The sequence below is a fragment of the Podarcis gaigeae genome (assembly GCF_964106915.1).
Source record: "Podarcis gaigeae genome assembly, chromosome: 12".
Taxonomy (NCBI): domain Eukaryota; kingdom Metazoa; phylum Chordata; class Lepidosauria; order Squamata; family Lacertidae; genus Podarcis; species Podarcis gaigeae.
In genome coordinates, this window is record NC_139688.1 from 45,141,355 (window position 1) to 45,164,506 (window position 23,152).

General features: G+C 43.8%; 1 protein-coding gene across 4 annotated transcripts; it reads right to left on the reverse strand.

The window, feature by feature from the left end:
- Positions 1-2,738: 2,738 nt before the first annotated feature.
- On the reverse strand, positions 2,739-20,777 carry TCAIM (T cell activation inhibitor, mitochondrial). Of its 4 annotated transcripts, XR_014556830.1 has the most exons (13): positions 20,506-20,776; positions 16,497-16,566; positions 15,869-16,004; positions 13,663-13,816; positions 12,550-12,802; positions 11,002-11,124; positions 10,375-10,472; positions 9,273-9,364; positions 6,967-7,199; positions 5,297-5,428; positions 4,283-4,431; positions 3,890-4,057; positions 2,739-2,973 (listed from the first exon to the last, which is right to left on the reverse strand). XR_014556830.1 is itself a non-coding variant. In XM_083705972.1 (12 exons), the coding sequence occupies exons 2-12, from the start codon at positions 16,523-16,525 to the stop codon at positions 4,032-4,034; spliced, it is 1,425 nt and encodes a 474-aa protein (XP_083562098.1). In that variant the 5' UTR covers positions 16,526-16,566; positions 20,506-20,777; the 3' UTR covers positions 2,739-4,031. The 4 variants fall into 4 exon arrangements, 2 of the variants coding, with proteins under 2 accessions (XP_083562098.1, XP_083562097.1); XR_014556831.1 differs by having other exon boundaries at positions 3,890-4,431; XM_083705972.1 differs by having other exon boundaries at positions 2,739-4,057; positions 20,506-20,777.
- Positions 20,778-23,152: the final 2,375 nt, after the last annotated feature.

Genomic DNA, 23,152 nt, shown 5'->3' on the forward strand with positions numbered 1-23,152 from the left:
TATAGCACGAATGCTTCAGTGTTTAGAACATATACAAGCTTAATTTTGGGGTGTTTTGATGCACATGGGATGCGGGTGGTGCTGTGGGTTAAACCACAGAGCCTAGGACTTGCTGATCAGAAGGTCGGCGGTTCGAATCCCCACGACGGGGTGAGCTCCTGTTGCTCATGTCCCTGCTCCTGCCAACCTAGCAGTTTGAAAGCATGTCAAAGTGCAAGTAGATAAATAGGTACCGCTCCGGCGGGAAGGTAAATGGTGTTTTCATGCGCTGTTCTGGTTCACCAGAAGCGGCTTAGTCATGCTGGCCACATGACCCGGAAGCTGTACGCCGGCTCCCTCAGCCAATAAAGCGAGATGAGCGTTGCAACCCCAGAGTCGGTCATGACTGGACCTAATGGTCAGGGATCCCTTTACCTTTTTTGATGCACACATTCCCCTTATGTCGCAGGTGACCCAAGAAATACTGTACCCGTATCAGGCAATTAAAAACTGGCCCAAAGACCCGAAAATAGTAGTAAGACTCCCTGCCCCATCCGAAGTGGAAGACAGGAGTGTGACAAGAGCATAGTTATGCTTGCAGATGAACACACTTTATTTAAAGAAAACTAGAGTTATGGGCAACTGCATCTACTGGCTGCTTAGCAACAAGCTACTGGGAATGCCCATCAATTCTCAGTTTATAATAACCTGAGACAGATCTAGTTTTTGTTTTCCCTTGAGGGTGTCTCCCCTACTCAGCTCTATAATAAATGCTGCAAAGCTATGCATCCAGCACATCGGGAAATAATACCATGGAACATTTTGCATTCTGCTCGCTGAGAATTGCCTAGCCAGCAGGGTGTCTGCAAGCATTATTAATCACGTAATTAATCTCATAGTGTAACTCTAAGGGTGTTATTTTTTTTATTTTAAAAAATGCACTACAAGTGCCATTTGAGAACTGGAATGTATGTATGAGCAACCTGCACTCTTTAGGACCGTACCAATCATTCTCCCCTTGACTAACTTGTAGAATGGGTCATTATCGAACCTGCGATACTCCTAATACTTAGGAGGAAGGACTATAGCTCAAATGTAGAGTATTTGCTTTGTAGAGAGATGGCAGCTGGGATAGCTCAGTCAGTAGAGGATGAGACTCTTAATCTCAAGGTCATGAGTTTGAGCCTCATGTTGGGCAAAAGATTCCTGCATTGCAGAGGGTTGGACTAGATGATACTTGTGGTCCCTTTCCAACTCTACAATTGTATGGTTTTATCTCCAGCATCTCCAGGTAGGTGTCCTCTGTCAAACCTTGGGGAGTCACAGCTGGTCCACATAGCCAATATTGAGCTTAGATGAACCAGTGGTGTGGCTCGCTAGAAGGTATCTTCCTGTATTTTAAGCCTTTTAACCCTAAGTAGCATAACAGGGACGCAGGTGGCGCTGTGGGTTAAAGCCTCAGCGCCTAGGACTTGCCGATCGAAAGGTCGGCGGTTTGAATCCCTGCGGCGGGGTGCGCTCCCGCTGCTCGGTCCCAGCGCCTGCCAACCTAGCAGTTCAAAAGCACCTCCGGGTGCAAGTAGATAAATAGGGACCGCTTACCAGCGGGAAGGTAAACGGCGTTTCCGTGTGCGGCTCTGGCTCGCCAGAGCAGCGATGTCACGCTGGCCACGTGACCCGGAAGTGTCTCCGGACAGCGCTGGCCCCTGGCCTCTTGAGTGAGATGGGCGCACAACCCCAGAGTCTGTCAAGACTGGCCCGTACGGGCAGGGGTACCTTTACCTTTACCTTTTAGCATAACAACCCAGAGCTTTCGGCTACAATATTTACATCAAAGATTGGCCAGTATATACGTTTTGTGACACGAGACAGTACAAATGCCGTAACAATCCCAATTGTAATTATATTCTTTTCGAGAGCACTTTTCAGTATAGATTGTTCCAGATGACAGCACTGGTAGCTCAGCTATTTCCTAAGGACACTGAACCCCAATACTTGATTGTTCTTCAATATTCCATGGTGGAACAGTAAAGAACTTTGCTCTTCTTACCTTGGGGTTGAGAGCATAGAACAGAATATAAGTAACAGTGGAGAAACTTTTTGTTTTTAGCTGGGCTCCATGCTTTTGCTCCTAACTCTGATTTTCAGGATTCTTTTGGAAAGTCTGTCCCCTACTGGCAAGGCTTGGAACTAGTTTGCAAATATAATGCTCACACTATTCTCTTCTCATATTAGGAATAGGATAGGATAGCTACATGTTTTGTTATTCCATATGGACAACAACAACAGGAAGGCTCAGTTATATATGAACATGTAAGGCAGGGCATATTGTGACCTACCAAATGTAATGTAGATCAATGGCTTTATAATTCAGTCTTGCTAACTGCTTGACAAACACCCCTTTTATTTTTCCAGTCCCAGCCATGCGGCAAACGTAGGGTATGTACTGAGCTGCTGACCGGGTGCCATCTATGGCTATTTATTTATTTAATTTGTACATTGCCCTTCATCTGAAGGTCACAGGGCAAAAGGTCACAAATACAAAATGAAAAGACAAAATGCGTAGCAAACAAAAAACCCTCAATCATCCCGTTCTTCCAAACACATTCAAAAGGCCATAGACTGATTAAACAATCAGTCAAAGGCCCAGGAGAAGAGAAATGTTGATAAGACTCACTGGACTAAGTGGGTAACACTGCACAGGCCTTTTATCAACCCCTTTCATCAAAACAATTAAACCGTAAATAACATTAGTCATGCAAGTTTAGGACTGTTTTATTTCTGAAGAACAACACTGACATCTCATCAGGAGTAGTTTAAAAATACTGACACAGGACAACAGAACTTTCAGACTAATGACATCCAGCAGCACTCAAATATGTACCCAGAAGCTTAGGGATCATTATTTGGGAATATGAATGCCACCAGCTTCTACGAAAACCAAAGGTGTTCCACTACTTGCACTAACAAAAGTGTTAACACCTCTTCCTTTCCCTGTTGAGAGATTTCATTGAGTTAGTCATACATTATAAACACATAAAAACGAAAGTATATTTTTTTGAAAAATTTAAAGAGGAGAAAAAACAGTGCTGCATTTTACCCCAATGAGATGAAACCAAGTACTTGGTAGACAATCTCATGGCAAACTAGTTTTCTCAATACTCTTCCTCACACTAATACTCTCATTTGGTACAGTTTGCATGCATCTTTTGCGTCTGAAGACGGCAAGACACGTCTTTTAAGGTGCTTATTTCAGGGATCTGACTTTTCAAACATTAGGGATTTCATGCAGAGTAGGTTTCCCCACTCTGCATAAATAAACTTCCTGCTTTTGACACAGGGGTATCCTGTGGAGCTTAGGGGGCCCCGTGTCTTATGGGTAGATTGCCCACAGCACCTAGTAGTGTGCACAGGCTGTTTCTGTGTGGACATGTACTATGCTTTGGCTGGAATAAGCTGTAAGTGCACCTGGAGAGAATCACACACCAGTCTCATGGCTGAAAAGAGGACAGTTTACAAATCAATGTGCAACACAGTAAGTTATTTTGTAAATTTCATCTAAAAAAAAAAAGTTGAAAGTGCAATGCTAACGGGTAAAGGTTTTCCATAGACATTTATGAAATTTTGTCAAAACAAGCTGTACTGTACTTCTGCAAAATAAATACTCTGCCGTATGCTTTATGTACAAATACTCAACTAGAATATTGGCAACGTCTGAAAAATATCCATTCTTCAGGTTTTTATAGTTCCAACAGTGGGGGCGGCGGGGGGGGGGGAAATCTGTGCTAGAGATAAGCTTCAAGGCCAAATTCAATTCTCTAAGTACAATTTCTTATATATTAAAATCCATACTGTTCATCTATATTGGAGGATGTACTAACAGATTTTGAATATATAAAAACCCACATGCCTTTGTCTTCTTTAGATTTCATCCAAATTTTGCACATCTTGTCCCTCAACAGATCCTTTCAGTGATCACCCTGAAGCAGACATATCCCGGACTTCACATAGGAACCACTTAGCCTTTTGTGAGACTGCATAAACAAACTGACTTAGTAGTTTGTTGCTTTAGCAGCAGCTGAAAACCAAGGAAGCATCTTGGATTACTTGTAGAATACTGGCATAAAAAACGAGCATCTCAATAATTTAGTCTAAGTAGTTCCGATTGTTCAGTTGCTTCCTAGGAAAATATTGGACTGGTCAGGTTTACTCAGTTGGTGCCTTCAGTGTTTCCAGTTCCAAGGAATACAGAGGTCTCCATCCTGCATCACAGAATAGAAATGAGAAATGCAGAGATGCATGCCTTGCAAGTTGGGAAGCGACTCCCCCTCCAGCAGTCTATTGCAAGAATGGATCATCTGTACGCAGGAAACGCTGGGCTCTTTGTACAGCCTTTGGAGACGAAATTTCTCAGCTGAAGCCTTGATCAGTTTCTTCTCTAACACCATTGACCTGAAATAATAAACATAAACCCCCATTTCAAAGTTATAAATGTGAAGGGGAGAAAATACAGAATTGGTTTTTGTGCTTCAGCTTTTGGAAATATCTGTTCCGCTACAAGAGACCCATATTTTACCCCCCCCACCCAAACTGCAAATAATCAGTTTAATGGATGGCTAGCAGTTTGAAAGCATGTCAAAGTGCAAGTAGATAAATAGGTACCGCTCCGGCGGGAAGGTAAACGGCGTTTCCGTGCGCTGCTCTGGTTCGCCAGAAGCGGCTCAGTCATGCTGGTCACATGACCCTGTACGCTGTACGCCGGCTCCCTCGGCCAATAAAGCAAGATGAGCGCCGCAACCCCAGAGTCGGCCACGACTGGACCTAATGGTCAGGGGTCCCTTTACCTTTACTAATCTTGTACCCAGCTGTGGGGGAGATAGGAATAAAGGAGTATTCCATGGGTTTTGTCTCAGTTATCATACCTTTTTCCAAATTCCTAGCTAGGGCCAGGAAAGGGAGGCAACTGAACTAGTTAGCGACTGGCTGGCACTAAGGCCAGGTAAAAGCTAGGTCCTCAACCCTCTCTCATGCTCCCCGCTCACCATGGTGTTTAGTTGTATGTATATTTGTGCTAACACATCCAGATGAGAACCTAGAGCACAGCATTTAATAGCAGGGCAAACTAGGCAAGAGGTTTTTCACAACTTCCTGAAGCAACACACTGTTATATAGTGGAGGGAGCTAGTAGTTTTGTAAGTTGAACTACACTTTTTACACACTTTTAAGTGTTGGCTCCTCCCCATCAATCTCCTTGGAAACCTCCCAGGATGTCAAGCACAGAACGGAGCAGTAGCACTGAGCTTTAAGAAGCACTTACTCTTCCTTTCTTTTCAGTTTCTCTCGTGCTTGTTGTGCTTTAGTGATCATAAACCACTGGAGTGCTGCTGGATCACAGGTTGTTGGGATGATGAAGTGCCCTAGTTCATGCAGATATGGTGCATACCTGTCACTGTAATAAAACAGGGACAGTACATTAAGGATAGTGCAAAACAGCTGGTGGTCCTTTTTGTATGGAAGGTTTTTGCTTAAAGTAATATTCACAATATAGAAACTTAACCCAAGAAGATAAGCCCTTATTTATTGGATCACCCATATGCACATGCTTATTGGTACTCTTAAATAATGCTAAAACGTTAGACAGACCAGAGTTACCATTGCAGAAACCATGCTGATTCTGCTTCTTTGAGATGCTTCATAATTCTCTATTTAATGATACTTTTCATCAGTGTTCCTGGAACATATATTAAATCTAACTGGTCTGCAATTTGCTGGAACTCTTAAAAAAAAAATGGAGCTGCCTCCAAAGAATGCTCTGCAGCTGTTGCTGCCACTGCAGACAATATTCCTTCGAGCAGTGGCTTTCAACCAGTGTGCCGTGGCACCCTGGGGTGCCTTGAATGATGGTTAGGGGTAACCTGGGCAGCACTAGCCTCTCTGCCTCTTTCCTTCCCTCTCTCCTCTGATCCCCTCTCCTGTCTCTGCCTCCCAAAGGCTTGGACAACTGTTTGTTGCAGCAGCGGCTGCCCAGAGGACTCCCAAGGAAAGGGGAGAGGAGGCTGTGGAGGGAACACTCCACAAGGGAGCGTGCTCAAAAAAGGGTGAGAAGCTGCCAGCTTGGCAGGGAAGGGGTGACATAACTGGGCTCCTGAGCCCCCCCGGGTTGCCGCAAATGGAATGTGGTTTGTTAAGGGAGCCATGGACTCAAAAAGGTTCAAAACCTCTGCCTTAGAGGCCAGATCTGCCGCCCTTGTGGATCCTTCTGCCCAAGGCAGTTGCCTCACATTGCCACATGAGTGGGCCAGCCCTCATTACTGTAATGCACAATGCTTTGAAGACAGTTCAGAAATTGCAGCTAGTGCAAAATTCAGTGGCCAGATTGCCTGCCAGGGCAAGATGGTTTAACATGTAACAACTCTGGCACAACCGCACTGGCTGCCAGGTAGTTTCTAGGCTCCGTTCAAAGTCCTGGTTTTGACCTATAAAGTCTTGTGTGGCTCAGGTCTCCAATTAACTCAAGGACCGCTTCTCCGCACATGAACCAACCCAACCCAGCACTTGTCATCTGAGACCCTTCTCAGGCTGCCCTCTGAGGAGTGTGTGGAAGGTAGTAACACAAGAACGGCCCTTTTTACTGATGGCTCCCCACTTGTGGAGTTCTCTCCCCAGGGAGGCATGCTTGGCACCATCACCATCTGTTTTAGGCACCAGGCAACGAGATTTTTATTTACTCAAGCCTTTTGCCTTTAGTTGAGAGGGTAACTAGCTATATCTGTGGCCTCTTTGTTGCGCTCATCATTTTAAGTGGGGTGGGTAGGATTTGTTTCTTGTATAAATAAAATCATACCTACATTAGGTCTTGTTTTACTACTTGGTTTTAACATTTTGCCAATTTCTATTTTTATTACGCAAGTCACTTTGAGACTCCTTGGTACAACAAGCAGCAGGTTAATAGATATCATCATCGTCTTCATCTTCGTAAATGCACACCTTTCTAGAATCATTTGCAACCCACGCAGGCTGTGCGGGTGAAATGGGAGCCTGCTGTTATGCACTCGATTGTAAAAGCTGTCCAGGACAGAGTAATACTCTTCAAGCATCAGCATCGGTTGAAGCTCTTCAACGTATCCGACTTGTATGCCTCCCAAAACATGGCTTATGCGATCCTCCAAAAGCAGCACTTTTTTCTGAAGTGCAGAGTAGCTTGGCAATCTCTCAAAAATCTGCACAAATTAAAAGGTTTATTTAAGTGGGTGACATGATCAAACACAACCAACTCCCACCCAACTCTCCAAATGTACGTTTTAGAAACTCTTTATCAGCAGAGAGTTACTGTTAATGGAAAATGATAAGCTCCCAGCTTGAGACTTGAACTTTCTACCTAATGAAATCAAGTTGGAAATATCTGTGAGGGGTTTTAGGCACCAATTTAAGGATTCTGTAATTTCAGCAAATCTTATTGTCAGAGCTGCCCCAAGGTCCCAGCTCACAGAGGACCAACGCCAGGTCGTCGTTATGTACAAAAGTCTTTATTGAAGTTCAGTTTCCATTTCAAAGCCGCAGCGCGCAGCTCTATGTCTTAAACCCTAGACCGTCGAAATCCCGTCTGAATCTCCTCCCCCCTGACACCAGTTTAAGATCCTAGCCCTGCTCCACCTCTTCCGCTGCTCTCTCCTCCTCTGGGTCCTCCTGCCCGCTGGGGCATTCCCCTTTCTGGACTCTTCTGACGCTGAGTCGCCTGACTCCTCCCCCTGCCTCCGGCGGGCTTTAGGACCTGGTTCCCAATCCTCATTCTCTGCTGTCCCGCGCTCCTGTACATTTGAACTTGTCCCTCGCGCCAACCCAGTGACCTTCCTCCTGACCGTTACACTGCTTCTGTCACTGCTTCCCTCTTCCGGGAGGCTCGCTGGACTTGACCTCCCCTCCTTTGCCTGACTCTCCGATGGAGGCGTGGTCAGCCCTGACTCATCTTCTCTCCCTGGTGGGGGATACGCTGGCCCCGATACCTGGGACTCTTCCCCCTCACTATGCTCTGGTGGGGAAGCTGGTCCTGATTTCCAACTGCTGCTCTGGGAGTCCCCGCTGGCCCCTTGCTCCTGGAGTGTCCCCCTTGGGAACCCCCTTGCCCTGGCCACCGGCACCCCCTTCTGTGAATCTTCCGATTCGCTGGAGAGGCTCATGGAATCTCTTGGGCCACTGTCATCTTCTCCTACGCTCCCCTCGGATTCTTCCCCTTCACTCTCCATCTCCTCCCTTCCCTGTGCTTCTGCTCTTGAGCCCCTGACACTTATGAAAACGATTTAACGTTTTTACAACCTTGTCAAGTGACTCATCCTGTATTTCCATTTTGATGTATTTCGGTTTGTCCTCATCTGTTAATGCCGTTTCAGTTTTTACAAATTTTCATTTGTAAAAGAATTCATACATTGCCTATTACAATCTTTCAAAAGGTAGTATACAATAATAAAACAGTAAAATCACAATAATCTAAATAAAATACAGCTGATAACCCAGGGGCACCATTTATTCACTTCAGATTTTAACCCCAGAAAAGGTTTAAGTGCACAGCTATTTTTTAAACAAAAGCATTAAATTGTAAATAGGAACTCTGGTTAGTATTAGCTATAGTCAAAGTGGCTCTGACGCAACCTCATAAATAAGCTCACACAGACTACTAGCCTGCATAACATTTCACTAGCTCCCTAGGGGCTAGCAGAGTGGGATGGAATCCGCTGACAACCTGCTTAGCTATCTAGGGTAGGAACAAAGCACTTTCTCCTTTCCTAGGAAGCTCCCTCACTTGCCTACACGTAATTCCTTGCCAAATGGCTGCTTTAAATAAAAGACTGTACCAACATATCCCTTAAGGCAGAGAGGGGTGGGAGGAGGGAGCTCATGAGTTAGGCCTGCACTAGCTCAATATATTACAGAGCTATCAGAACTGCAGGAAGGCTTTAAAAAAATGCATTCATGTAATCCTTAACTAGAACCAAAATATAGCTTTATAAGTTATCTTTTAGAGTTGTGAGTTAGTTGTTTTAGACATTAAGGCACTAGAGAAAGAGTCAATTACTGTACGCACATACAATGTTGTAACTCCACTTTCCAGCAGCAAGGTGACAAGACACCACAAACTCTCCTTAAGAATTCAGTGACAGGTTGTGTCAACCAGAAACAGGGAGGTTCCAAATCTTTGCCCACTTAACTTTTTGCACTCCACATACATATTAAAACAGGCTGGAAAAGGCAACATTTTTTAAAATAAAAATATATATAATTTAGTTACCAGTTCTTACTTTGGTCCAGTGGTGGTGAACATCCATAGTTCCTAGCATAACATGGCCTGTTGCACTCATGCCTGAATGGTCTGTAAATATCACTGTGCGGCCTATTGAAAAGGGGAGGCATTTTTTTAGTCACTATTCACAGCTGAGCTTTTTGGAGGGTGGGGTTGACTGACAACAAAGGGGATTCATCTAGGGATTCCAAAAGGTTCCCTGTGGATCCCCTGCTACAGATCTAAGGTCTCTTTTAGGCCACCCTCCACTAGGCATATCTCTCTAGGCCCGCCTGAACTCCTGGCACCCACATACATAAGTAAACCCTATGAGTTAACACCAACATAATCTCATATGGGTGCTTTGAGTTATCACAGAGATCAGGGTAGGATAAGAACATACAAAGAGCTCTGCTGGATACAGTGGTGCCCCGCAAGACGAACGCCTCGCAAGGCGGAAAACCCGCTAGATGAAAGGGTTTTCCGTTTTGGAGGCGCTTCGCAAAACGAATTTCCCTATGGGCTTGTTTCGCAAGACGAAAATGTCTTGCGAGTTCCTGCGGGGTTTTTTCCCTTTCCCCCCCTTTTCCTAAGCCGCTTATCAGCTGATCCGCTGATAAGCCGCTTATCAGCTGATCCGCTAAAAGCGCTAATCCGCTAAGCTGTCAATGGGCTTGCTTCGCAAGACGAAAAAACCGCTATACGAAGAGCTTCACGGAACGGATTAATTTCATCTTGCGAGGCACCACTGTAATTCCAAAGGCAATGGTGCTCTCCAACAGGAAACCTTGCAAGTGGGGCCTGATTGAAATGGTGTTCTCCCCACCTGCAATCCCTCTGCAGCTTGTGTCCAGAATAAACTACCTCTGACAGACGAAGTAGCATATAGCAATCGTGCCTAGTAGCCACTAATAGCTTTAGCCTCTGTCAAGGCAACCTTGGAGACATGTAGGATCTGAATCATTTAGTGCTTTAAAGCTCAAACACAGCACCCCACATTCTGCGGAGAAGGAAAGCAGGAAACCAACTTGCACCAGCTTAAAAGATTCAGAATTTTCTTTAAAGAGCAGCATAATATCGTTGACAAGTGAAAGAAAGAAAACTGCTGCAAAAGAATGTACCTTTAGCATTCCTTAGCGCTTCTGGGCTTTGTTGAGCTAACCGACTTAGACTGTGTAGCTGGCTGCACCGATGGGCAATACCCCAGCTCCTCTGCCATCTAAAAAACCCAAACCAACACCAGCATGTTTCACTTATTTTAAATTGCACAGCAACTTAGGTAACAAAAGAGTGACAGAGCTTGTCAATGAAAGACATTATTATTTGTCATTAGCAGACAAGCAGCTTTGAGCATTAAGAACTTGATCTATAACTCAAATAGAAACTTTGACAATTTGGATGAATGGGTGACTGCCATGGGTGTCTATATAGCTCTTAATCTAGTTTTGTTTTAAATATATTTGCTTTTTTGTGTTCTTAACTATTTTTTGCTGTTGAAACAATTGTGTGGGAGGGTATTAAAACATTGATGCACTGGACGCAGTTGCTTAAAAATGAAACTAAACTAAGAATAAAATTGCAGTGACCATTGTAACACTTGGACTAGCATTGTAAGCACACATTTCTGGTACATTTAAAATACATTTGCTGGAGTCTATCACATACCAGCAGTATTGCTCTGTTCCACCCTTAATCTTAAAAAAAATAAAAACCATTGCTTTTTCACACAGTTTAAGTTAATTTGTTACCTGATATCATAGAGCTGTAGCTGTTGAGAAAGTTCACCTTTCAAACGGTCTAGCTCTTTCCTGAGTGGTAAGCTATTCTTCAGCTTCTTTTCTGCACTTTGTTCATTACTATCTAACCAAGAACTAGAAAAACAACATGGATCACAAAGAGATTTAAAAACACAGTAATTGGGCAAGAGGATTAACGATAAACTTTAAGCAGCGATTTAAAGTGCTCATGTATCAGAAAAAGTGTGAAAGCACACCAGGAACCTTCTTAAAATTATGGAATCATAGAACTAATTGTTGGAAGGGACCTCGTGGGTCATCTAGTCCAACCCCCTGCAATGCAGGAATATTTGGCTCAATGTGGGGCTCAAACCCATGACCCTGAGATTAAGTGTCTCATGTTCTATTGACTGAGCTTTCAATTAATATTTATCTAGCACACAGCCAGCCACACCCTCTTCCAGGATGTGCCATTCCACCTCCCTGTTTTCTCTCTCCCAAAGTATTTGGGCATTCAGTACCAATTTAGCATGCTTAGTCTTCACTGGGTTGTTTTGTTTCCCTCCCTGTGAAATATCTGTTATATTTCTGCAAACCCCTGCAGATTCCCCTAATCCTGGTGATTTGTCCACCTCGAGTGTGAATGCTGCCTTTTTGGCTACATAAAGATCCATACTTGGAGAATGACTTGCAGTTGTATACCGAACGAAGAATTTCTATGGGTTTGTTGATTAAAAGTTGTGCCTGGCTTCCATTCAACAATGGCTAGCCTCCCTATGGTGCTCTTCAAAACTGCCAACATTTCTGGCAGTAAATACTTTGGAGGAAGGAACATTTTCATGGAAACCTGTATTGTCAGCCTGTGAACAGTTAGAAGGACTGATGGCAACGTAGTGACAACTATATAAAGTTAAAGAGTGTGGCTGTCATTCTAGAATTATGCACGCAAATTTCTGTATGTACTCTCAGGGATGGAAAAAGCATGTCGCTATCAGTAGATAACCAATTCAAATTGTGATGGTCAAGTCAAAGTCTATTTCACGAATACTACTTTCCCACATCCATCTATTTCCTAGTTGGGGAACCTGTGGGGTAGATTTTGGGAGCATGGGGAGCTGGGGGCTGCAGTGGGAGAGCAGCGGAAACTGAACTTCCATTGTGCAAGCTGAAGTCCATTCATATAGCATGCTTGTATGCCTGGTAGGAGTTCCAAATTCAACACTTCCCTACTCAAATGTTTTAAAAATTAACCATTCAAGTCTAAAATATGTGTTTGGGATAAATCACATGCTTTGCAAGTAGAAGTTGCCAACTTCTACCTGTGACATTTCCTGGTGAAAAATCAATTGGTTCAAAATCCTGAAAAGGCCTCTTAAGACTCTGAAATTGAGGAAGGTGATGTCACTAAGGCAGTGTTTCCCAACCATGTGCCTCCAGCTGTTTTTGGACTACAATTCCCATCATCCCTTGCCACTGGTCTTGCTAGTCAGGGATGATGGGAGTTGTAGTTCAAAACAGCTGGAGGCACAAGGTTGGGAAACACTGCACTAAGGTCAGTACCTTAGTGTAGTTTCCATCCTTTGAGCCTGTTCAAGTTCTTCCTCAGGATCCTTGAATCCAGTAAAAGAGTAGTAAGTCTTGTCCCATTTGATAGGCCTGTGGAAGATTCTTTCTGCTGACTGGTTAGACGGAGTTGCCACTTTGCCATTCAGGATTTGGACATGCTCCGTAGATAAGTTACAGGAGTTCAGGATGTCCAGTACTGTGCTTAGTAGGTCCTTGGTGCGCAAGGTGAAACTGACTGCTCGAAATCCTACAAAATGCAAACCCAGAACAAGGCAGTATTTAACAGAATGCATTTCCTTATGCTTGCCTTACCAAAGATAATGCAAACCGTGGCTTGCATGGATTAATCTCCTAGTCAACTTCATTAAATTGTAGTACTACTGTTATTAGCTGATTTGATTTCAACTGACAGTGCTCCTGGACTCAGCAGATTAAGTCCCCATGCTCCAAGATTGATATGAACAGGCTCCACTGTGAAGGCTTTTCCTAATACTATTTTTGGATGAAGTGCACTACGGGACTCTGATAAAACAACAACAACACTGAAATATAAACCAATAGCTGTGAAGTGCTATGGGCAGGTATGCATGATACTAAGACACAGAAACATCAGTGTATTTGTCTATTATCACAGCACCCTGCTCCAACAATTGAAGATTACTACGTATTAGATGGTAAATAAAAGATCTTGTTAAAAGTGATTATTCATAATTAATTCTCAGGTCATTGTGCTAATAACTTCTAGAACAGGATATAGTAAAGCAAGAAATAGTTAATATTTTCAAATAAAAAACTCAACATCTTTTTGATCTAGAGGCTACATGAATTTTCAAAAGTGCAGCTTTAATTTTCGGAAAAATTCCTCCCGTCTACATTAAGCAGTTTTATACACTATATTTTGGCCAAGTGAGGGAAACCATAATTTTTATAGGGATACACAAAGAAACAAATCTGGTGGCTAAATCTAATCAAACTCTGTTTAAGAGGCTTCTTAGAAAAAACAACAACCCAGTGCTTAACGGCTAGAAATTTTAATGACAAAATTTCAAGTACTCAAAAGCATTTTATTTTGTAAGGGGGGGGCGGGACCCAAAATGTCTAAAATACCTGAGGAGCCAAATGGTTCTTGAACATTGGAAGGATTTTGTTCTTTCTCGCGTACGTAAAAAGTGAGCCGAGTTGGTTTTAAAGACCTGAAACCCGGTTTTTGGAGATTCTCCAAATAACCATTTAATCTCTTCAAAGAATTTTCATTGATCTCCTGAAAATAAGTACAAGAAAAAGAATTACTCAAGTTTTGAATATGGCCCATGTTAAAGCAAATACACATAAATTAACAGTGTCTGTTCACAACTTTTGATTCACAGTGTATTTATATGGAAATGTGTGTAGTTTACTAAGACTGAGGAAACTCAGGTTCAAAAAATCCCTGTTCTGCCATGAGTTACCTTGTGCCAGGCAGCTTTTCAGCCTAACCTAACACAGATAGCTGAAAAAAGTGGGGAAGGGGGAGTCATGTTCACCATCTTGAGTCCACTGCCTTTCCTCTGAGGCCCACCTGGTGCCAGGGTAAAATTGGCATATTTACTCAAGCTTTTAGTAACTGTTAATCTCACAGTCTAATTTTATAATAACTGTCATGTGTTTTAAGATAATTATTGTTTTATCTTCTGGATTTGTGTACTCCACCCTGAAACTTTGGATAGAGGGTGGGTTATAAAATGTTCTCACAGAAGAGCCATCATAAGCTTCCAAGGGACCCTAGGGCTCTCTGGAACACATTATGAAAATCACTACAAGAGTCTAAAACAGTGTGTGCATTTTTAAAGTGTCAAACAGATTAGTAATGACCCAGCTACCATAATGCCTTAGTACATAAGGACTCCTAATATTTAGGGCAAGAGGGAATGATGCAGATTTCATCAGGCTTTTATGCATCTCTTTTTACTGAGAAATTACCCCTGTCGATTCCTAACAGCAGCATTTCTACTTCAAGTTTTATCCACTAAGTTCATCTTCACAACAATTCTAAAAAATATTTTAAGTGATATACAGTGGTAGCTTGGAAGTAGAATGGAATCCGTTCCGGAAGTCCGTTCAACTGCCAAAACGTTCGGAAGCTCCTGCAGCTAATCGGAAGCTGCATCTGACGTTCGGGTTCCAAAGAAGGTTGGCAAATTGGAACATTCCCGGGTTTGCGGCATTCAGGAGCCAAAACGTTCAACTCGCAAGGCGTTCGGGATCCAAGGCATGACTGTATTAGAGTTTGTCTATAATACAAATATCTAACAGTATCTATCAATTCAGAAGTCCCACCGAGTTAAATGGAGCTCAGTCTCCATAAAGGTAAAGGTAAAGGTACCCCTGCCCGTACGGGCCAGTCTTGCCAGACTCTGGGGTTGTGCGCCCATCTCACTCAAGAGGCCAGGGGCCAGCGCTGTCCGGAGACACTTCCGGGTCACGTGGCCAGCGTGACATCGCTGCTCTGGCGAGCCAGAGCCGCACACAGAAACACCGTTTACCTTCCCGCTGGTAAGCGGTCCCTATTTATCTACTTGCACCCGGGGGTGCTTTCAAACTGCTAGGTTAGCAGGCGCTGGGACCGAACGACGGGAGCGCACCCCGCCGCAGGGATTCAAACCGCCGACCTTTCAATCGGCAAGTCCTAGGCACTGAGGCTTTAACCCACAGCGCCACCTGCGTCAGTCTCCATACTGTTCTCATTTTCTATTTTTATGTTGTGAACTGCCCTGTAATCTTCAGATGAAGGGTGGCATACAATTTTTTTTAAAATAATAATAATAATGATGTTGATGATGTGTCAGGGAACTGCCATCGGAGCCAGAGGGAGAGGGAGGGCTCCAGAGGGATTCCTGAGAGCGTCCCGGGAGGGAGAGAAGCAGCCCATCTTCTGGGGAAGGAAATCAGCGTAGCACCAGTGGAGAAGGGGGGCAGATGGGGGAATCGGCGAGGTGGCTCCATGACTCCTCGCCGGAGACCAGCGGGGAGAGTAAGGGTCCTCCGCTGCCCACACCCTCCTTGCGCAGAAGGCTTCTGCGCAGGGAGAGTAGGAGGAGACTAGGTGTCAAAGAGCTTCTTTGCTGGAAGAAGTTTAAGAAACACCCACTGACGGATTCTGCCAGCGATTGAGACAGCCACGGGCGAGTGGCTGTCCGGACAGAAAGTGTTCACTCAGGCAACCCAGCCAGGTGTGGCGCCAATTTTACGCACGAGCAACCCCTAGAACCATTACATGATGTCATGGTAGGTGTTTAGGATTGCAGCCTAAACCACTGGAGAAAAATATATTTACCCTTTCTCTGGGATGCTGGCCAAAGAAATCTGGATGCACTGCAAAATAGAATGGCCGCAGAGCATTGACAGCATCAGCCCCTGATAAAGCTCTTGCCTGGATAACATGCTGCAATGGTAATTTATTGAGACATAACCTAAGAAATAAAGATGAAGAGTAGGTTAAGCGGCCTAAGAGACCACAAAATGCTTAAAGGTAAATTGCAAAAGAGATGGGAGAATTCTGGGACTATTTAAATAAGGATTGGGCTATGGGATAAAGCTATGTGGATAATACTTGTAACAGTACTAATAAATTTAGAATTATATAAGCATGTACTCAGAACTATCACATCAGTCCAATAAGCAACACAAAACTGTAGATGAATTTCTGGCTACTACTTGCAATCTGATGCTGTCTTAAATGTACAAGTACACATTCTTCCTGTGTATGAATGGCCTACTCGATGATGATGATGATAAAGTACATTTACCTCTATAGTTTTGACCAATAGATCTTCCAATTTACAATCCTACTTCTAATTTACAATTCCTAAAACTAAAATTTTAAAACTCCCAGAAATCAAGCCAAAAGCAGATGTAATAATTTATATGCTACAATTAAAAGTGTAGGAATAGAGCTGCCTTACCTCCTCACAGTCCCCCAACGGCAAAACATCTCAATTCTTTTAATCTTGATTCCAGATTGCCTCTAAATTTCTTTAAGCAAATAAAACATATTAAACATGTAATTAATGCATTTAGTTTTGTATATGTTTACTTTCATTTTGCCTATACTTTAAGCAACAGAATTTGACTGTGAAATTACAATCTGGTTTTACATAAAAATGTTCACCAGTGACACTAAACAGTAGCAGGAACAACCACTTTAATGTTGTTGTGACACAAGTCGCTTAAAAATGGACAAACTAATTAAAAGTTTTTGTAAGCAAGTAAACACAAAAGCCTGATAATTTCTATACAGTACTAATTTTTAATTAGAGCGCCTTTCCTGGGCCCCAGTACAATGGTAAGAGCACGCTGACTATAAATCAGATTACAAAGAGATGCTGTTCTAGTCAATTTCATCCTGAAAACATATTCTTGAAGAGTAAAGGCATTACTGACAGGGAGAGATACAAGCAAATATGTGGGCACTCATACATCCTTTCTTATAAATAAAATAAAATCAACTGAGGAAAAGTGGAGTGCTGCTCATCATCGGTGCTATCTGAAAGGCGCATGCAACAGTCACAACTAACATGTATTGCACCAGTACTAGCTGGGTTGGCTGCTGGGTGGTAATTTACATGTTTTCCAGGATACAATTAAAAATGTTACAGGAACCTGTTGCCTGGAGACCACAGAAGAGCAGAAAAAAAAGTTTAACTATATATTGCAGGCAAAAGCAACTTATAATAACCACTTCCAGTTTTTTTCAAATACCAGTCTTTATAAGAGACACACACTTGTACACAAAAGAAAAAAATGTTTAAAATATATGAAAATCCCTCAGATTATTCATTGACATTAAGTAGAGCTCTGTGTTAGTCTTGATTTTATATGTAATCAAGGAGTTGCAAGGGACCTCAAGCGTCACCAACCCCTTGCTAATACAAGAAACCTTTTACTATAGCATCCCTGGTTATCCAACCACTGCTTAAAAACCTTAACAAAGGAGAGTCCAACACCTTACAAGACAACCACTGTCAAACAGTTTGTACCATCAGGAAGCTATTTGTGATGGTCAGTCATAACCTTTTTTTGTGCAATCTGAACTCATCAGTTCAGGGCAATACCACCATCTGGAGCATAGAACCAGATAACTGTAAATGGAAAGGGACCCAAGGGTCATATAGTCTAATGCCCTGCAATGCAGGAATCCCCTCTAAAGCATCCATGACAGATGGCCATCCAACCTCTGCTTAAAACCTATCAAAGAAGCTTGAAGCCATTGGTTCGCGTCCTACCCTCCAGAGCAGGAGAGAACAAGCTTGCACCATCTACCATGTGACAGCCCTTTAGAGATTTGAAGATGGCTATCATATATCCTCTCAGTCTCTTCTTTTCCAGGGTAAGCATACCCCAAACTCTCAACTGTTCCTCATATGGCTTGGTTTCCAGACCCTTGATCATATTGGTTGCCCTCCTCTGCAGATGTCCCAGCTTGTCAATATCCTTATTAAACTGTAGCACCCAGCACTAGACACAGTACTCCAGGTGTGGTCTGACAAAGGCAGAACAGAGTGATACTATTACTTATAGCTAAAGCTATTCTATGCAGCATCAACAGAAGTACAGAGTCCAGAACAAGGGAAGCTCTATTATGTGAAGACTGCTTTAACCATGTTAATATTTGCTCCAGCCTATCCCTTATGTTTGGGGATATATAACGCTAAACAATGGTTTAGTGCTACATGGATGAGCTGCTATGAGCCCAAGCAAAAATCCCTCTCCCCTTCTATGTGGCTCAGAGGATTTCTGTGCAGATAACATTGACTTTTCAACTTGTACAAATCTGGAATATGGCTTAAAACAAACTGCTTAGTTAAGCCAGCTTCATAACCCATGATTTGAAGGTGGTTTGCTTTGAACCTTACCAGTTTTTGTTGTAAGTGAGGATTACTGGTTGACAAGCCAACATTACAGTGGTACCTCGGGTTACAGACGCTTCAGGTTACAGACTCCGCTAACCTAGAAATAGTACCTCGGGTTAAGAACTTTGCTTCAGGATGAGAACAGAAATCGTGCAGCAGCAGCGGCAGGCCCCATTAGCTAAAGTGGTGCTTCAGGTTAAGAACAGTTTCAGGTTAAGAACGGACCTCCAGAACGAATTATGTTCTTAACCCGAGGTACCACTGTATTTGAAAGCAAAATAAAATTCAGCAGGGATCCTCTTCCCAGCAGCAGAGTATAAAGAAATGTAGGAGCACTCAAGCCCAGTGCTTTTCTCAGTCTCACCAGAGATTGTCCAGGTAGTGCTAAACCATGGTTTAGTGTTATTAGCAGGTTTCCCAAGGACACAATTTAAATATCTTAAGTTATGGTGTAAAGCTACTTCAAATGCACATAGAAAGTCGACATAATTCTGATTGCTTAGATACATGCACAGAATCCCTATTCTTCTGAACTACATAATGCCAAAACTTAGAAACTCTGAATGGTTTTAAAGTGTTTCTTGGAAAGCCTCACAAAATCTCCCCAAGCTTTTAAAACCTTATTGTGTGCAGAAAAGGAGCAGGATGGGGGTAGGAATCAAGACCATGCCAAATGGAAATTTGAGATACAGCAGATCACACTATAGACAAATGATTAGCCATCTTTTGAAGGCTGTACAGTGCATGACACACAAAGGTTACCATAAAAACTGCAGATTCAGGACAAAGCTAGCTACTTAGGTTTCTTGCGGAAAAAGGAGAGTAACCTCTATGAATTGGCAAAGTGCCATAAAACACTCTGATTGGCTGAAAAGGTACATTTTAACAGTACAGCTGATGTTTACAAAAGTACAGCATAAGGTAAGCATGTGAAGGATCAGACAGGTGCCTAGAGATTCAGAACTTTTACATGCCAATGACCATCACATATTGACTTTAGGAGATACAAAACTATGCCTGCAGCCTCATACAGTATTTGTAGATACTTAACCATTTTTGTTTGTTTTTTTCCTCTTTGTCAAAAACCTTTAATAAAATTGATCTAAATACAGGGGGAAATGCAGCCTACGACCTTCATTTGTCATTATGCTACGTTTGTTGCCAACCATCCTGTTAGCAGTTCAATCCCGGTCACAACAATAACAGAATCATAGAATTGTAAAAGTTGGAAAGGGGTCCCTTAGGACCATCTAGTCCAACCCCTTGCAATGCAGGAACAGGCAGCTGTCCCGTAAGGGGATCGAACTCGCAACCTGACACCACTCTAACCAACCAAGCGATCCAGTTGGTCCGTTCAAGTTCAACGAGGCTTGTTTGCAAGTAAGCACATTAAGGAGCGCATATCAGATCTTAAGATGGAAAGGGAGCTTAAGAACCACCTGCTGCCGGGCCTACCACAGCAAAAGGTTCCAGATATGATGCTCAGGACCCCATTACCTTATTCCCAAGGCAGGGCAGCGCCCGGCTTTACTAACACGCCACTGTAGGGGCCAACTCCTAGGGACTGCGGTCCCTTTGGACACCCCACCCCCAATAAAATATTTAAAGGGGGGTGGCCTCCCCAAAGTCGACAGGCACTGCCATTCAGTCATGCGATTATGTGGGATGGGGCTTTCCTGCCCCCCATATTTTACTTCAACTTGGCACCCCTACACGCCACAGACGCGAGCCCCCCTTCATCCCAACGGGTCTCGCTCCAGGTGAAGCAGGCCTAAGTCACTTCGAAACTGCGCGAACCTCCCGCGAAACGCCGGTCCCGTTGCTTTACCTCAGCGACGACGAAGGTGAGGGGACACCAAACAAACAAAACCAAACCCCAGCGCTTCTTCTTTCCCCCAACCCAAACACTGTGAGGAAATCACTGCACACCAGCTTACGTGGGAGCGCTCGGCGGGACTTGACCCGTCCCGTGTCGAGCCGTTCAGACGTTCGGAGAAGCAGAAAGTCCTCCCCACTCTGAGCCCCCAGCACTCTCCTCCGATATCTCACCCGACAAACTCACCTTACTCCTCCTCGCTGTCCCGCTGGAAGAGACGCGGCCCCCATCTCCTCACGCGGGGCGAAGCGAGCGCTCGCCGAAGCGCCGGGCTGCCTGTGGGACTCGGTCGCGTCGGCCGGTGACCTCGCGGGCCTCTGCGCGCGAGACACCTGAACCGCCGGGAGGTCCGCCAGGGGGCGGGGCCGACGCCGTCACGCTGACGGCCAGGAGCCACAGACGGAGGGAGGGCCGGAGGACGCACGCCTCCGAAGCGCGGCGCTTTAAGGCAGGCGGCGTCACGCAGGCGTCGTCACTCGCTCCTCTCCTCCCCCCCGCCGCCTTTCTGCGCATGTGCAGCAGAGGTTGCCGTTGGCTCATTGCTTTGAGCTGTGAATAAAAGCAATAAAAGGGGGAGTATTAGCGGCCCGGGACATTTTGCCGCCTGAGGCGAACCACAAAATGGCGCCCCCTCTCCCTGCCCCCCCCCGCAGGGGAGAAGCGGAGAGTGGTGTGCCATAGCAGGAACAAGGGGAATAAAGATACTGTATACATCAGGTCCCTATAGTAAAAGCAATGGTTTTCCCAGTAGTGATGTCTGGAAGTGAGAGCTGGACCATAAAGAAGGCTGATCACCAAAGAATTGATGCTTTTGAATTTTGGTGCTGGAGGAGACTCTTGAGAGTCCCATGGATTGCAAGAAGATCAAACCTATCCATTCTTAAGGAAATCAGCCCTGAGTGCTCACTGGAAGGACAGATCCTGAAGCTGAAGCTCCAATACTTTGGCCACCTCATGAGAAGAGAAAACTCCCCGGGAAAGACCCTGATGTTGGGAAAGATGGAGGGCACAAGGAGAAGGGGACGACAGAGGACGAGATGGTTGGACAGTGTTCTCGAAGCTACAAACATGAGTTTGACCAAACTGCGGGAGGCAGTGGAAGACAGGAGTGCCTGGCGTGCTCTGGTCCATGGGGTCACGAAGAGTCGGACACGACTAAACAACAACAACAAACATCAGGAACAAGATCTACATTGGGATGGGCTGCTCCTGTGGATTCCGCAACCCGAGGCAGTTGCCTCACCTTGCCTCCTATGTGGCTGGCTTACTTCATGGCTCCTCCAGCTGCATTTGTGGTGCCACGGGTTAGATGCTGGAAATGTGCCCATCGCCCTCCTTGAGAATGCTACCTGGCTTGGTAGATCTGCACAGACTGCAGTGGCAGAGGCAGCCAGTTGAGCTCACCGTGTGGTCCTGTTCCATGTCTGCTCAGAAGTGATGCCCTACTGAGCACAAGCTCTTTGGAAAGTGGGTGCTGGGCCATCCAGTCTCTTCCAAATCGGTTCTTCAACTCCACCCTGGCTCTTACGTAAGGGGCCTTTTTAAAAATAATAATAATCATTTTTTCAATACAAACAACAACCGCAAAAGACACATACAACAAAAACCATAACACTAATAACACAATTTTACAATTCAGATTTGAATGCTGATATACCTATGACTAACAATATTTTCCCACTTCTCCTCCCCCTACTTCCCCCACCACTGTCCGCCTTATCACTTAAATATTCCTTGCTGATGTCTTCACATTCATCCATTCTTAATTTGCGTCGACATGTAATTCATTTGTGTGTGGCTGGTCTGTCTATATTATCAATCCGTGTGCTCAATGGATTCTTTTTGCGGCTCTTCCAATTCATCAAAACAAGTTTTTTTGCTTCTAATATGGTACATCCAATTTTTTTGACCCCTTGTAATCTCCCACATTTCCGGAATATAATTTAGAATTAAATTAAATTCCCCTAAATAATTTCTTTTTATTACTTTTGCTATAAATATCCTCGCCTTGCACCAAAATGATCTTATCATCAGGCAGTTAATCATCATATGTACTAAGTTCGCATTTTTACTCCCACATCTCCAGCGGTTGTCTGCACTTGTTATTTTCTTCTGGACTTCTTTCTTTGCTGGAGTCCAGTGGACTCTGAATATTATTTTCTGTTGGATAAATCTTAGTCTTAGATCCATAGATGCTGTTTCTGTTGATTTTATACTTGACTCCCATATATCATTTGTTATCTGTACCCTAATTCTTGACTCCATTTTTGTCTGTCATATTCTAAATCATATTTCTTCCTGTTGAGTAGGGTTTTATATAGTGCAAGTGTAGAGTTTTTTGTTTTTGTTGCAGAAATTAAATCTTGTAGCAGCATGGGTGTTTCCGATGCTGCTATAGCGTCAGGGCCAAACTGCCTTTCCAACATATGTTTCAATTGGATGTATTGCCATTGTGTTTCACTTGTTAATCCATACTTTACTTGCAAAGTCTTATATTCCACAAATTTGTAATTTTCATCAATTAATTGATTCAATGTCAAAATACATTTTTTCATCCAATTTTGCCAAATTATTACTTGATTTCCAATTTTTAATTTTGGGTTGGCCCATATTGTTAATATCTCATGCTGATAGGGTCATCCTTATTACCATATTTTGCATTCTATAAGATGCACCAGACCACAAGACACACCTAGTTTTTGGAGGAGGAAAACAAAAAAAATATTATTCTGAATCTCAGAAGCCAGAACAGCAAGAGGGATCATTGCACAGTGAAAGCAGCAATCCCTCTTGCTGTTCTGGCTTTTGTGATAGCTGCACAGCCTGCATTCAC

Excerpts from the sequence above, each read along its gene's own strand:
- TCAIM (XM_083705971.1), bottom strand. The coding sequence starts at position 16,525 with ATGTTTTGCCGTTGGGGGACTGTGAGGAG. Across the intron at positions 11,125-12,549 it reads AGGATGGAAACTACACTAAG|TTCTTGGTTAGATAGTAATG; the intron begins GTACTGACCTTA and ends TTGTTTTTCTAG. Across the intron at positions 10,473-11,001 it reads CTACAGCTCTATGATATCAG|ATGGCAGAGGAGCTGGGGTA; the intron begins GTAACAAATTAA and ends TGGGTTTTTTAG.